Genomic DNA, 16,325 nt, shown 5'->3' on the forward strand with positions numbered 1-16,325 from the left:
CAGGCGAGCTCTTACCCCGGGCGCGCACCCTGCACTCCTCCTCCTCGGCATCGCGCAGCATCTGCGTGGCGAAGCAACTCGGAGGCTCACATCTCAGGAGATGGCGCACATGGGCGGCCAAGGAATCCTCACTGCTGCAGCCGTCATCACTCTCATAAGCCGTCTCTCTGTCTTGGAGATCTCCCATGCACACATGGGCTGGGATATGTGGCAGGTACCCAAAAAAGCCATCGCAAATGGGATCCCAAACGTAAGAGGCTCTCGCACAGGGGCAGTCTCTACACGAATGGCTGCTTGTCAGAGGTGTCCCTGGCTCTGACATTTCGGGCCCAGCGAAGATGCTGCTCCGGTCGGGCTCACACCTCGGCACCGACCGGGCTGTGTCATAGTGTCTGAGGGACTGCCGCGAGGCTCCTCTGGACTTGCTCGCCACTTCCCGAACCGAAGTTTGCCCAGTTTCTCTCTGGGAAGTCGAGTGATTTGCCACATTAGTCTCCACCGTTGTGGCAGGGATCCTATTGTCATCCCGTGCAGACCTCTGGGAACGCGCTATGGAGTCCCTGGCCAAAGGGGTCTCCCTGCCGTCATTCACTCTGCTGAGCCGAGGAGAGAGGAGGTCAGAGTGAAGACCCGGGGAATTGCTAAACCGCTTCCGTGCGATACTCTCTGCCTCCACCAGAAGGGTGTGCAGGCCTCTGTCCGTTTTCCCTTCACTTTCAGACACTCCCTTCACCTTGCCTTTCTTTCCATCTTGAGCCACAGAAACAGGGATCCCCTTAATGTCTGAAACTGTCACCATGCCTTCCTTTCCATCTCGGCCCACAGGCATGGGTGTGGGTACAGGCAAAGGCGTAGCATGGGCCCCTCCATCAAGGAGATGGGAATCCCAATGATCTATGAGCTTTTGGACACGTTTGGAAATGATTCTGAAATCCCCTTTATGACTGAAATTAGCAGGGGGAACTGATTTCTCCTCGGCCTTAGAGGAGGTCTCTGGGGTAGTACTCTCAATCTGACTGAGAGTTTGCCCCCGGGAATCCGGACGCTGTGATGTCTCAGGGAGCACTGGTAAATCTTGGTGTGAGCGGGGCTCCACAGGAATGGACCAAGTGACATGAGAGACGCCAGAATTAAACTTGGAACGTACTAAAAGGGAAAAAGAATTTTTTTTAAAGTACTGGATATTAAAATTAAAGTGAGTGAGTTTGTGTGTGTGCACGTTCTTGGGATACTGATCCCTGTACTGAACTCATTACAAAGTACTTACTCATTTCTCAGCAAAATAAAATGACAATCTAGGGCAATATTGATTTATCAAAGATATGTGTGAAGACTTACCATTTACATGTTAACAGCAGTCCTGAGACCAGCATATTCTCATATAAGCTCTTGAGAAATGTTACAAGAAATAGAACCAAGGAAAAAGAACTGAGACAGGAAACTGCAGTGGGCACCTGAGGACTAAACAAGAAGCCAAGAAATGCTAGCGACCGTGGGGCCCAGTAACAGAAAACGACAAGAGGAAGAAGCAGTTGGATGATACAATGGCTAAGAGCATTGAACGTGGACTCAGGAAGTCCCAGAGTCAAATCATACTCTGACACTTAATCTGGACAAGTCATTAATACTCTGTCGCTTCCTCCATTTCCTCATCAACTAAATAACACTAAACACCAACTTAAAAGTATTAGGAGAATAAAATGGGATGATATAAATATTAAGTACTATGCAAATATCATGTTATATAAATGCTAATTATTATTATAATTATTATCTCCAAGAAAAACAAATGCTACGTAGAATCAGAGCATATATCAAGAGTTTGGACTAGAAAGCAAAGAATGAACAAATTCAATAGTCAAATGAAAGGAAGAATAATACTCCTTTTCTGATTGGTTTGTTTCTCTTCTTCACCCCTTAAAATAATCACATCTCCAATGGTTTAGTCCTTGGTTTTCTGCTCTTCCCTCTCTCCCTACTCTCACCTACAGAACATCTATTAGTTCCTAAGACCCTATTCATCACTTCTATGTGATCCCAAATGGAGATATCTTGTTCTGACCTCCTACCTGATCAGAATCTCAAATTGCCAACAAGACACAGCCATTTAGATAGCTTCCATTTAGATAGCTTGCAATCACTTCAAAGCTGACATATTCAGATCTGAGAGTACTGTTTCATTCTTTACAAAAGTAGTTTCTACTCCCACCTGCTTTTATGCCCTTCCTCAAATGTGATGCCCAGAATGTAACATACTTTTGCAGAAAGAACAGAGCAAAACAATTAGTTCTGGAAATTATGGTTCTCTTAATGAAGAATGGAACATCATTAGCCTTTTTTGGTTTCCACATCACACTACTCAAAAAAAGGCAACAGAGATCTCATACATACTGGGCATGAGTAAGCCGTAACACATTACGAAGAATTATGCAGAAAATGCATCATAAAAAATATTGCCCAACCCAAAAAGATGGACTAGCCTTGTAGTGAGAGCAAGAGAATACCAAATGACAGCTCCGGGAGTAATACTCATGCCATCAACAGAAGGCAAGAATGGACTTCAGCAAACTTTTAGAATGACTCGGACCGAAGCTGCCCAGGATAGTTAGGAATGGATAGGCAAGAGATTTCCTTGTGATCACAGAATCTAAGAGATGTGAGAGGCCTCCAAGGTGATGATGATTTAATCCAACTAGCACCTAGGCCAGTAGTTCTCAAACTTTTGTTTTCAGTATCTTTATCCTATTAAAAATTATTGAGGTTCTTTCCAAAGCGTTTTTGTTTATCTGGATTATATTTATAGACATTTACCATATTGGAAATAAAAACTATTTTTGAATTTGTAGACCTTCTAAAAGGGGTTCAGAGATCCCCAGGAATCTCTAGACCATACTTTGAGAACCACTGATGTAGACAATACACTTCTCTAAAGCATATCTGAGAAGCCCTTAATCAGCTTTGGCTTGAAAACCTACAACCTTGGATATTCATCACTCAAAAAGGACTTGCATGTACAAAAATCTTTATATAGCAGGTCTCTATTGTGGTAGCAAAGAGCTGGAAATTGAGGGGAATGTCCATCAACTGAGGAATGGCTGAATAAATAATAGAATTTTATTTTTCAACATTTCTGGATATTCATTGTTATTGGTCTGTATCTTCTTTTATACCAGGACAATAGGGAAATGTTTAATATGACAATACATGAATAATCAATATCTAATAGAGAAGGAGGGAGAATTTTTAAATTTTAAAATGAATGTTAAAAATTGTTTTACAAATAATTGGAAAAAATTAAAATATTTGAAAATTAAAAAAAATAATGGAATACTAATTGTGCTATAAGAAATGTTGAGCAGGAAGATTTCAGAAAAACCTGGAGACTTACATGAACTGATGCTGAGTGAATTGAACAGAACCAGGACTGTACTTAGTGACAGCAATATTGTATGATGATCAACTTTGACAGACTGCTCTTCTCAGCAAAACAGTGATCCAAGACAATTCTAAATGACTCATGATGGAAAATGTCATCTGCATCCAGAGAAAGAACTATGGAGTTTAAATGCAGATCGAAACATATTGTGTTCACTTTTTTAAAATATATTTTTTGTGACTTTTTTCCCCTTTTGTTCTATTTCTTCTTTCATAACTTGACTAATGTAGAAATATGCTTAATATGATTGTACATGCACAACCTATATTAGAATGCTTGCCATCTTGGGAAAAGAGCATCCCATTTGAAACTCAAACTCTTATAAAAATGAATGCTGAAAACTCTTTATATGTAATTGAAAATATTATTTACAAAAAAAGTTTTTTCTTCACTTCTAAAGGACTATAATGAGTCTTCTAGATAGGTCTCTCTCATCTCCAGCTTCTTCCCTTCCTAATTCCCCTTCTAAAACACTGGCAGACTAATCTGATCCCAGTTGAACTGAATTCATGGTAAGTCCCACAATTCTCCTAATATGCAAATCCCACCCTTTTCACTCATTGGTCCAATGCTCTCTCTTCCTTCCCAAACATTGCTGATCCAAAAACACAAGCATTCTCTCCTTCAGGGAAACATTCCCCAATGACTCCAGTCAATGTTGATTCTTTCCCTTCTAATTTTCCAGAGTACATAGTCAATACTACAAAGTAACTGATTTCATTCCACTAACACCTACATTATATTTTTAAATAACTTTAAAGCTTGAAGAACACAAACATATAAGCTAATCTAAGCAGCAGCAGGATAGAATGTGAGGGATAAGGTAATAAAAGGAACCTGAGACCAGTAGAAGGAGAAAATTCAAGAAACCAAGAACATGACACTGAGTCAGTTAGGCAGGAAGAATGATGAAAGCTCCAAATGGGCAGATCTTAAGTTTAGGATTTTGCATCCTGTCTTTGAATGAAAACTGTAATATACAAATATAGTGTGCGGTTTACTGGAAGCAAATAATCATTTATTTTTAAGTCAAGCAACTTTTTAAAAAATTTATATAAAGCAAATTACAAAATGCTTCAAATCATAAAAAACTGCTTAAATATACTAAGAATTGTTATTTTTTAAACAAATTAAACAGGGAATTGAGGAGTGTGGGGAAAGAGAAAGAGGAAAAGGGAGAAAGAGAGGAAGGGGAGGAGAAGGAGGAAGAAAGGGGAAGAAAAAGGGAGACAGGAAGGGAAAAGGAAGGGAGAAAGTAAGGGAGAGAAGAAGGGAAAGGAAGAAGGGAAGAAACGGTTTTTTGTATGCCAAAAAGATTGTTTCCTTTTCTACTCACCATTTGAGGTGATCTTTGGGCTCCTATAAAATAACCTCAATGGATCAGGAGATAGTGACTGAGACTCTTCGACCTGTACTGGAACAGACGTTGTTGCAGGAACAGATGGGTGGGAGTCAGTGAAACAATGGCTTGCCTAAAGGGATGGAACATGAAAAAGATAAAAGAAGGAAATAAGTGTAAAATTCATTTCAATTATCTTAAAGTCCATGCCCCTTCTATGACTTCAGATGGGGACAAATTATCAATCCCACTTTAGAGGTGGGAAGAGGGAGAGGGTAAGGAACTAGTTGAAATCTGTCTAAGACCATAATGATGAAATACAGAATGCTTTTTTAGACTCAAATCACAGAGACTATGTTAGCATTTAAAAGTAATCACATTCAGAACAATTTAGCATCTGTGCTTCTATAATTTTCAACACATTTTCCACATATTTGAGTTTTACCACTTTCAATTCAACAAATGAAGCAGCAAGCTCCCTGAGGCAGAGACCAAAAGTGGCATATGCCAGTGGGAGACCAACAAATGCCACCCTTTTAAACACCCTTCCCCCAAGATCTCACTGGAGACAGCCCCAGTTTCCGACTCCAAGAGCCCCAGGTCACTGATTTCATTCACAATCTCTGTGAACAGTCAACACACGTGCAGTAACTTGACAACTGGTTTTCCCCATGCTGCAGTCCCAGCATCCTCACAAGCCACAGCTATTAAAGATCCAGAAAAGAAAATTTTCACCACCAAAGTCCCTAATCCTGTCAAATTGTGCAATAAGAGAAATGGAAATAGTTTCGTCACAGAAATGTCATTCAAGAAGATTCTTCTCTTCTTTCCATCTGACTTCCAACTGAAACTTCCTACCTTAGACTATGAGAGAAGGATGCTCTGGCTTTCTTCCCTCTATGCCAGACTCAGTCCATCTGGGAAGGGCTTAAGAAGCCTCATTCATTCACAGAAATGCTCTATTCTGGCTCTCCAGACTTCTAACCACAGCTTTCTCCACCTGGAGATCTCCCCATGCTAAGGCTCTCTTCTGATTTGGGGGATGAGGGACAAGAGATGGTCCCTCAGCCCCACTGAGCATCCAGACCAGCTTCTAGCACTCCTGGCACGGGTCTTCCCTCTCCAGACTTCTCTACTTCCTTAACAGAAGGCTTACTTCTCTCCACACTTCAAACTCCTCTTTCTCTGTTATCTTTACCATTAAAATGCTAATTATTTGAGGGCACACACCAGGTTTTTGTATTTTAATCTTAAGGTCCATGGCCTCACACAAAGTAAGTGTTTAATAATTTTTATCTATTTACATATGAGTTATATTTAATATACAGTAAGAAATAATAAAATTGGGCACAAAAGCCTCAATTATTTAATTAAGTTCCGCCTGCCAAAATGCTTCACAACCTAGGGCATAACCTTATAAATAATTCTTCCCACTGAGTGGACAGGACAAGCCATCCCAAAATAAAGAGAAGCCCAGAAGCTACTTGAGGTCTCCCCAGTTTCCCTCGGAAACAACTTGAAATCAAGCCTTTGAACAGATTCTGGAGCAACAAAACTCACAAGGAGATGAAATGAAACAATCTTTCAGCTCAAGATAACATGAACTTCGAGAAAGGTCAGTCTTACTTGGGTGAAAAGGGAGCACAGACCAGTGTCGAGGGTGTATGGGGCAAACCAGTGGGAGGGTCTTAGCTGAGACCCCACGGTCCCGGCTCAACCAGACAGGAGCCCAGCAGAGCAGTGGGGAAGCCTCCAGTCCCAGAGGGAAAGGCAAACTGCCAGCCCCAGAAAGCAGACAATAAACAGGCAGGTCTAGGTCCATTTACCCCAGAACCGTGAGCAAATCACCAACATCAGGGGACCCTGCACACAAAGCCAAAGAGCAAAGTGACCCAAAGCTGCACAAGGATAGTTAGTGCCCTGTGCTCCAGAGGGAGAGCTCAGCTTTGAAAGAGGAAAGGGAAGTTAAAATGGGATAAATTAGATTACATGAAGAGTTACAAAAAATCTAGTACAGTAGAAAGGAAGAAGATGAGCCTTGTCTGAAGTTTAATCTCATCAGGCTTGATTCAAAGAAGTAACGTACATAATGCTTCAGCTAAAATTAAAAAAAAAAAAAAAAAAAAAAAAGCAGGGGTAGTAATACTAGTCTCAGACAAAGCAAGAGAAAAAAATAGATGAATGGCACCAAGTGGTACAACATCCAGGAAAAAATAGGCATCAAAACTATATTAAGTGAGGGAGCTCAACCTTTGCCTCTCAGAATTAGATAAATCTGACAAAGTAAACAAGAAGTTAAGAAGTTGAATAGAATCTTAGAAAAATCAGATATGACAGACCTTTAGAAAAAAATTAAGTATAGAAAGGAATATACCTTCTTCTCAGCAGTACATGGTCCCTCTACAAAAATTGACCATGTATTCAGGGATAAAAATCTCACAATCAAATGCAAAAAGGCAAAAATACTAAATTCATTCTCTTCAGATCATGATGCAATAAAAATGATGTGCAAAAAGGGGTCATGGAAAAACAGACTAAAAACTAATTGAAAATCTAATTCTAAAGAATAAGTGAGTCAAAAAACAAATCATATAACAAACAATTTCATCCAAAAGAATGACAGTAATGAGACAATATGCTAAAAGTTATGGGATGCACCAAATGCACTGTTTTAGCAGAAAGAAAAGAAAAGTTAAAGGAATTAAAGTAGACAATGAGAAAATAAAAGTATCACTCTGCAGATAAGTTGATATTCCTAAAGAACCCTAGAGAATCCACTAAAAATTACTTTAAACAACTGACAACTTCATCAAAGTTACAGGATATAAAATAAACCCACATAAATCATCAGCATTTCTGTTACCAACAAAACATAACAGCAAGAAATTCAATGAGAAACTTTTTTTAAAAATTGTAAATCATATAAAATATTTGGAAGTCTATCTGCCAACACAAACCCAGGAACCATTTGAACCTACTTACAAAATACTTTCACACAAATAAGCCAGATCTAAACAATCAGAAAAATATCAATTGTTCATGGGTAGACCAAGCTAATATAAAAATGACAATTCTAACTAAATTTATTTATTCAATGCCATACCAAGCAAACTGTCAAAAAAAAATTTATAGAGCTAGAAAAAATGACAACAATTCATCTGGAAAAACAAAAGGTCTAAAATATTAAGAGAATTAATGGGGTAAAAAAAAACAAAAACAAAAAAAAAAAAAACAAAGGACAGTCTAGCCATTTCAGACTTAAATTTGTATTATAAAGCAGCAGTCATCGAAACCATCTGGTACTGCCTAAGAAATAAAAGTGGCAGATCAATTTACTAGATTAGGTATACAAATCACAATATCCAATGACTATAATAATTGCCTTTTTGATAAACCTAAAGACACCAGCTTCTGAGGTAAGAACTCATTATTTGACAAAAACTGCTGGGAAAATTGAAAAATGGTATGGCAGAAACTAGGCAGAGAAGAACATGTCACATCTTATACCATGATAAGATAAAAATGGATACATAATTTAGTCATAAATGGTGCTGATGGTATCAAATTAGGAGAATAAGGGATAATTTACTTGTCAGATCTTTGGAGAAGGGAGGAATTTATGACCAAATCAGAACTAGAAAACACTATGAAATGCAAAATGGATAATTTTGATTACAAAAAACAATGTAGCCAAGATGAGAAGGAAAACAAAACAAGATTATACAAAGATAATTCTGATAGACTTGGCTCTTCAACAATGAGGTGCTTCAGGCCAGTTCCAAAGGACTTGTGATGGAGAGACCCATCTGCATCCCGAGAGAAAATTGTGGGAACTGAGTGTGACTCACTACATAGCATTCTCACTCTTTTTGTTGTTGTTTGCTTGCTATTTGTTCTCTTTCTCTGTTTTTACCTTTTTGATCTAATTTTTCTTGTCATGATAAATGTGGAAATAGGTATAGAAGAACTGCACATGTTTAACATATATTGGATTACTTGCTTCCTAGGGGAGAAGGTGGGTAGAAGGGAGAGGAAATTTGGAACACAGGGTTTTTGCAAGAGTCAGTGTTAAAAAATTATCCATGTATATATTTTGAAAGTAAAAAGTTTTAATAAAAAAAAAGGGTGGGGGAGACCTAGGAAACAATTTTTATAGCCAGTGTTTCTGATAAAGGCCTCATTTCTAAAATATAAAGAGTTCTGGGTAAAATTTTTAACACTATAAGTTATTTCTCAATTGACAAAATAGTCAAAGAATATGAACAGACAATTTTGAGATGAAGAAATTAAAGACATTTAAAGCCATATGAAAAAAATGCTCTAAATCACTACTGATTAGAGAAATACAAATTAAAACAACTCTGAGGTATCACCTCACACCTATCAAATTGGTTAAAATGATTAAAAAAAAAAAAAAGATGTGGAAAAACTGGATACTGATATCCCAGTTGGTGAAATTGTAAACTAATTGATCTAGTCACTCTGGAGAGCAATTTGGAAACATGACCAAAGGGCTATGAAATTGTGCATAAACTCTGATCCAGCAGTATCATTCTGTAATCTAAAGAAATCATAAAAGAGGGAAAAGGACCTCCATGTGCAAAAATGTTTGCAGCAGCTCTTTTTGTGATGACAAGGAATTGGAAATTGAGGGAATACCCATCAATTGGGAAATGACTGAATAAGTTATGGTATATGGATGTAATTGAATATTATTGTTCTAATAAGAAATAATGAACATGCTGATTATAGAAAAGCCCAGAAAGATTTACATGAACTGATGCCGACAGAAACAAGCAGAACCAGAAATACACTGTACACAGTAACAGCAAGATTGGTTTTTCCATTTTTTTCTGATTGTTCTGTCCTAATATAATTCATATGGAAATTTTTTTTTTAAAGATTGTACATGTATAACCCATATCAAGACTGTAAAATGTGGTACCAGGAACAAAAAGAGTCTACTCTCCCAGTACCACCCTAATCAGGCACAAAGAAATTCATCACTAATAAACTGCCACCTGGGGGATTAGTCTTTTGATTCTGGAAGCCCATGAAACAAAAATATAGACACTCCACATTATGGAGGGGAGCAGAAGTAAAGCAGGGAGAGTGCTAAGAATCACAAAATATTGAGAACCAATAAACTTCTAATGAAGCTGCTGGTACTTGTCTAATTATCAATAACAGGACAGACTATTTTTTAGAGGAACTGAATCACCTCCATCTTGAGTTCTCACCATCCATGACACCAAAAGAAGGGAAGCAATGAAAAGGAAGGATCCCGCACAGCTACCACCCACAGAAAGAGATGGGGAAAGGAGGGCATGGAGGTGGTTTCCTTTTATATACAAAGGCAACAAGAGAAACAATGCCAGTGGACTCTTGATCATTTGTCAGTCATCTCACGCTTCAGTAATTACTGTGGACCAAGCATTTCTTTCAACAGGGGCTTGGGAGCTCCACAGTCAGCAGCCAGAAGCATCTGGGCAGCTCTGAACCCACCCCTGCCCCTGAAGTCCAAAATCAGGAACAAAGGCTGGAAGAAAAAGCAAATAAACAAGTAATCCAATCTGCCTTATTACTTGGATGTCCTCCCCAACCATATAGGCAAGGGTCAGTGACTCAGAGCAGTGGTTCCTGTTCTTTGCTCCAGATTGGTCTATTGCTGTGGGCCAGGCCCTCTTTCAGTACCTAAGCAAGAAGGCTCCACGAGCTGTCTCCAGTCTCTGCTAACCATCAATATCTCTATTGCTATGCTGACCTGGGCTACAAAAAGGACACACTGATTTTTTTCTTGGATTTCCTAATCAGAACTACTTCTGATGCATTTTCTTTCTTTCTTTTTTTTTTTTTTAAATTAAATCCTACTTTATTTTCAAAAATCAGGGTTTTTTTGTCCTCCAACCTCCTACCCCATTCAAACATAAAAAAAGCAAGGGGGAAGAAAAAAAAACTTTCCATTAAAAATATAGAAAGATAAGCAAAATAAAATTTCTCCTTAGCTAATGTATTTTAAAAAACCCAAACTTTCAACTTGTACCAAATCACCCTTTTGTCAGGAAGTGGACAACGTTTGATCATTGAGTCCTCAGGAACTATGATTGGTCATGTGTATTAATGAGAGTTCCCAAGTTGTTTTTTTGTGTTTTTTTAATATATTTTATTTCAAACAGCCCAGAATCCCATCTCATCCTCCCAGCTTAACTTTCCCCCACCCATCAAAAACACAAGAAAATCCTTGTAGCTATAAAAAGCAAATCAAGTCAATCAAAACAATTTCACACACCTCAAACTGGATCTTAAACTCGCCACATCCAAAACAGAATTATCTTCCTCTCTAAATACTCCATCATGTTCCTTATTTCCTCACCCCTCAACCTCCTCTCCCAGGAGTCATCCCGGCATGGGATAACATGTTTCTTTTTTTTAGTTTTTGCTGAGGCAACTGGGGTTAAGTAACTTGCCCAGGGTCACACAGCTAGGAAGTGTTAAGTGTCTGAGGCCAAATTTGAACTCGGGTCCTCCTGACTTCAGGGCTGGTGCTCTATCCACTACGCCACCTAGCTGCTCCCTCACAGAGAATATTTCTTCCCTTTACTTCAACTTCCCTTCTAGAAGGGAACTCTAGAACATAATCAAGGTAGGAAGCTCCCTTGACTGCAATTCAATCATTCCATTTAACATCCAGGTGTTGAAAAGCTATCATGTTCAAGGCACTGAGCTGGGCATCTCAAGAAGTTTATCTTCTATTTGCACAAAAAAAAAAAAAAAGGTACAAGAACCATTTACCTCCCCACTCCAGGACCTGGGACTTCATCGCTATAAAATCTCTAATACAGATCATAAGCCCCTGAATATCAACAGGAAGTTGGAGCCATTCCAAGCTCTGAAGTCCAAGTAAAGCCCAGCATCAATACAGTGAGTCCCTGGAGGGGACAGCCCCCCGGGATTCTGAGGAGGAGAGAGCGATACTAGAACCAAGCCCCGGGCAGCCACAGTCCTAGCAGTCTGGACCCCGTGAGCAGAATGGTGGCAGCCCGATCTCTGGAGGAGCCTCGGCAAACTTGGCTAAGCTGCTTCTCAGACCACTCACATATGATCGCTGTAGAAGCTGGGTTGTTTTTTATGACAACCCAAGGAGCCGGCTCTACCTTTCCAGGAAGCAAGATAAAATGAGGCACTGAGTTTTAATAAAGTTCAGATCTCTCAATCCTGTAATCCAACTTACATCACACCCTAAGACAGTCATTAATAAGGAAAATGAAAGATCTATATGTGCAAAACAAAATGTTCCTAGAAGCACTATCTATAAGGCATGAGTAATAAACAGAATACAAATTCTATTGAACATTTTTTCTCCCTAACTACCAATAAATATGAAGAATTCAGTAAAATGTAGGAACACTTGAATGAACTGATTGAAAGAAAGAAAACATATATAAGATGAGAACATAAGGGCAATTAAACATAAGCACAAGAGCAATAAATTCATGTCAAAAAAAAAAAGAAAAGAAACGGCATTTATCAGGGACCAAATATAACAATTCATTCAGCTTTTCTCTAGTAGTCAACAAGTATTTGTGAAGTACTTCATGTGCTGGGTTTAATCATTAGTAAATAACATGTCCAACCCAAAGCCCCTAACTTCTAGGAAAAGAATTCATTATTTGATAAAAACTGCTGGGATAATTGGAAATTAGTATGGCAGAAATTAGGCATGGACCCACACCTAACACCATATACCAAGATAAGATCAAAATGGGTCCATGACCTAGGCATAAAGAACGAGATTATAAATAAATTAGAGGAACATAGGATAGTTTATCTCTCAGACTTGTGGAGGAGAAAGAAATTTGTGACCAAAGATGAACTAGAGACCATTACTGATCACAAAATAGAAAATTTTGATTACATCAAATTAAAAAGCCTTTGTACAAACAAAACTAATGCAAACAAGATTAGAAGGGAAGCAACAAACTGGGAAAACATCTTCACAGTTAAAGGTTCTGATAAAGGCCTCATTTCCAAAATATATAGAGAACTGACTCAAATTTATAAGAAATCAAGCCATTCTCCAATTGATAAATGGTCAAAGGATATGAACAGACAATTTTCAGAGGATGAAATTGAAACTATTACCACTCATATGAAAGAGTGTTCCAAATCATTATTGATCAGAGAAATGCAAATTAAGACAACTCTGAGATACCACTACACACCTGTCAGATTGGCTAAGATGACAGGAAAAAATAATGATGAATGTTGGAGGGGATGCGGGAAAACTGGGACACTAATGCATTGTTGGTGGAGCGAATCCAACCATTCTGGAGAGCAATCTGGAATTATGCCCAAAAAATTATCAAATTGTGCATACCCTTTGATCCAGCAGTGTTTCTATTGGGCTTATATCCCAAAGAAATACTAAAGAAGGGAAAGGGACCTGTATGTACCAAAATGTTTGTAGCAGCCCTATTTGTAGTGGCTAGAAACTGGAAAATGAATGGATGCCCATCAATTGGAGAATGGCTGGGTAAATTGTGGTATATGAATGTTATGGAATATTATTGTTCTGTAAGAAATGACCAGCAGGATGAATACAGAGAGGACTGGCAAGACTTACATGAACTGAGGCTAAGTGAAATCAGCAGAACCAGGAGATCATTATACACTTCGACAACGATATTGTATGAGGACATATTTTGATGGAAGTGGATTTCTTTGACAAAGAGACCTAACTAAGTTTCAATTGATAAATGACAGACATAAGCAGCTACACCCGAAGAACGAACACTGGGAAACAAATGTGAACTATCTGCATTTTAGTTTTTCTTCCCGGGTTATTTATACCTTCTGAATCCAATTCTCCCTATGCAACAAGAGAACTGTTTGGTTCTGCAAACATATATTGTATCTAGGATATACTGCAACATAGCCAACATATAAAGGACTGCTTGCCATCTAGGGGAGGGGGTGGAAGGAGGGAGGGGGAAAAAAAAATCGGAAAAGAAACGAGTGCAAGGAATAATGTTGTCATTATAATCATTAAATAAAAAAAAAAAAAATAAAAGACCAAAAAAAAAAATAAATAAATAAATGAATAAATAAAAGTAAATAACATGTCCAATCATTTATAACATTTTTCTTATTTTCTTTTCTTTGATTCCTGATTGTATTTCTGAATGCATGTACTTGTCCATGATACTTAACATATATTTTTATTAAATGGTTAGGAATACAGGCATTTTAATCCTCTCCAACACCAAGTGATACTCTGGAGAGAAGAGCGTGGCCCAGTTTACTACAGTAACTGAGAAGTGAAAACATTATGTAGACTACATTAATCTATAGATATAGGTCTTTTCCTTTGGACAAATTGCCACATCAGGAAAAATTCCCAGGAATAATTTGTAAACCCACAAAATTAAACAACTGAGTGTGATTTAGTTGATCACATGAGTTGTCAAGAGTCCTGTCATTATCATCATTATTATTATTATTTAATGTGAGTGGTAAACTTAAGACAACAGTTCCCACTTTAAAATTTTCAATTAGGACAAGTCAGTCTCTACAAACCTCAGTTTCCTCCATTTTCAAAGATGGTTAGACCAACTACTGTCTTTTGTTTCTCTCAGCTTTATTCTGTATATGCTACCATTAAAACCCAGGTGCCCTCCGAATCAGCTAAGTTTATACTGCAAACATTAACCTTTGGATTTCTTTTCCAGCCTCTTCCCTCACCCCATAGAGCATAAATCTTTTTACTTAAAAGTAAATCTACCAAACTGGACCAAATTAAAGATGCTTCTCTTTAGTTTATTTACCTCTCTCTCGGGTGGTGCCTGTGAAGGGCGGTCCTGGTACCGTCTGAGCTCTGTACCATCAAGCAGTGGTTGTGCAGATTCTGGTTCATCATCAGTGGTAGACGTGCTCTTATCAAGCTTGGTCTGAGGAACAGCCAAAGGAGGAATTCTGGCTTCTGAGGGGCCACCTCTGAACTGGTCAGCAAAAGCAGAACAGGATTCTGGGCCCCCTGAAGGGAGCGGGCTGTGTGGGAGAGGCTCCTTCGTCTCGAGCACACCACTCACGTTATACTTCTCGTCTCTGAGCATTTCAGCAACTCTTCCACTGAAGATGATGCCGTTTTCATCCAGCTGTGGACCCTGAGCACTGCTGTCATCCTCCCTGACTACTTTTGTCTGAAGCGCATGGTCCTTAAAGGTCACCCTCAGCTGGGAAGCTCCACCTTGATGTGTAAAACTACGCGAAATATCGCGGCGTAACATGTTCATCAATGTAGGAGAAAATCCTTGACTCAGTGATAAAACATAAGGCAGATCGCCAAGAGGCTTCTCACTAGGCCCACTGCTTCCATCCTGATTCTCTGAAGAGGGTTGGGATTTCCAAGCAGCAAGGTTTCTTGGGCTAGAGTGTGGTAATTCTTCACTTGGGGAAACAAAAGGAGGCTGAACTTTTGAAGGGGCAGAAATTACTCTCTGAGTCACTTGTGGAGTGAAATTTTGGGCTGGAATTACCACAGGAGTCGACTGATAGAGTGGCTGAGGTACTTGTCCGGATGAAGACTGTTCAGTTTGAGAACTCAAGGGAGTTCTCAAGGGAGAAATGTGTTGCTTCCAATCTAGTAAGTTCTGAATGGCGGTGGGGTTTTTGCTCGCTGTGGGCTCTATAGAGGCCACAATCTCATGGAAGGCCAGAGTTTCATTTGCATCAAGACCTTTCTTTGAGCCTGATTTTGGCTCGTCATCCAACTTAAATCTCACAGAATGGTGGCTGCTAGAGGGAAAAGTAACGCCAGAAGATCCTGCTCTAGGATTGTCGTCGTGCCCTGAAAATTTCACAGAACTCACATGAGGCCCTGGAGGATTCTGCACAGACTGGCCTTGTGAAGCTCCAGGGCACAAGGAATGGGATGGAAACTTGGAAGAGAGCTCTCCTTTAGAAAGTAGAGAGTCCGCCTGCCCCAACCTTTTAACTTGGCTTTCATCTGACTGCAAACAATCCAGTTTGGACTTCATCTTATATTCTTCTAAATTCTTATACCGCTCACAAAGAGAGCTAGCTGAAGATAAAGAAAAATCGAGTCCATTTTTCTCTAGGAAAGGAGGGAGGAAAGCATGTGAAATTCTGTGGTCCAGAGAAGAAGCCCCATCCTCTGTGGGCCCGCTCGGGGCCTGCTCAGTGGGCAGGGAAGTCGGCCACCTCCTCAGGGACACAGGAGAAGGCAGGGTCTGGACACTGTCTGAGCCGTACGAGGTGAGCAGCTTACTGCCCGTCTCAGGGGAAGCAGCAGCCTGGCTCTTCCCTTGCTGCTGAGGGAAATGCACACCCCGACTGCGGGCAACGATGCCCGCCATCTCCTGAGGCGACACCCTGCGGGGGCCCACATCAGAAGGCCTTTCAGAGGGCGGACACAAGGCTTCCATGACTTGCGCCTGTCTGCAGTCAGGTTCTAAAACTTCAGCTAGATCCGGAATCCCCCTAATAATGCATTATGGAAAATAAAAAGAGGTAAGTGATAAACATTCCCTT

At 39.5% G+C, this 16,325-nt stretch overlaps 1 protein-coding gene across 6 annotated transcripts in view; it reads right to left on the reverse strand.

Annotated features, from left to right (window-relative positions):
* The window catches only part of ALMS1 (ALMS1 centrosome and basal body associated protein), a 110,473-nt gene that overhangs the window by 64,382 nt on the left and 29,766 nt on the right, over positions 1-16,325 (reverse strand). For 5 of the 6 annotated variants that reach the window (XM_051974259.1, XM_051974258.1, XM_051974256.1 and 2 more), the window contains 3 exons: positions 14,600-16,274; positions 4,773-4,908; positions 16-1,146 (listed from right to left, as the gene is read on the reverse strand). In XM_051974259.1, coding sequence (XP_051830219.1) covers positions 16-1,146; positions 4,773-4,908; positions 14,600-16,274 — 2,942 coding nt within the window. The remainder of the gene's footprint in view (positions 1-15; positions 1,147-4,772; positions 4,909-14,599; positions 16,275-16,325) is intronic. The other variant, XM_051974261.1, reaches the window with a different exon arrangement.

Source organism: Antechinus flavipes, chromosome 2, assembly GCF_016432865.1.
Source record: "Antechinus flavipes isolate AdamAnt ecotype Samford, QLD, Australia chromosome 2, AdamAnt_v2, whole genome shotgun sequence".
In the NCBI taxonomy this organism is placed as follows: Eukaryota; Metazoa; Chordata; class Mammalia; order Dasyuromorphia; family Dasyuridae; genus Antechinus; species Antechinus flavipes.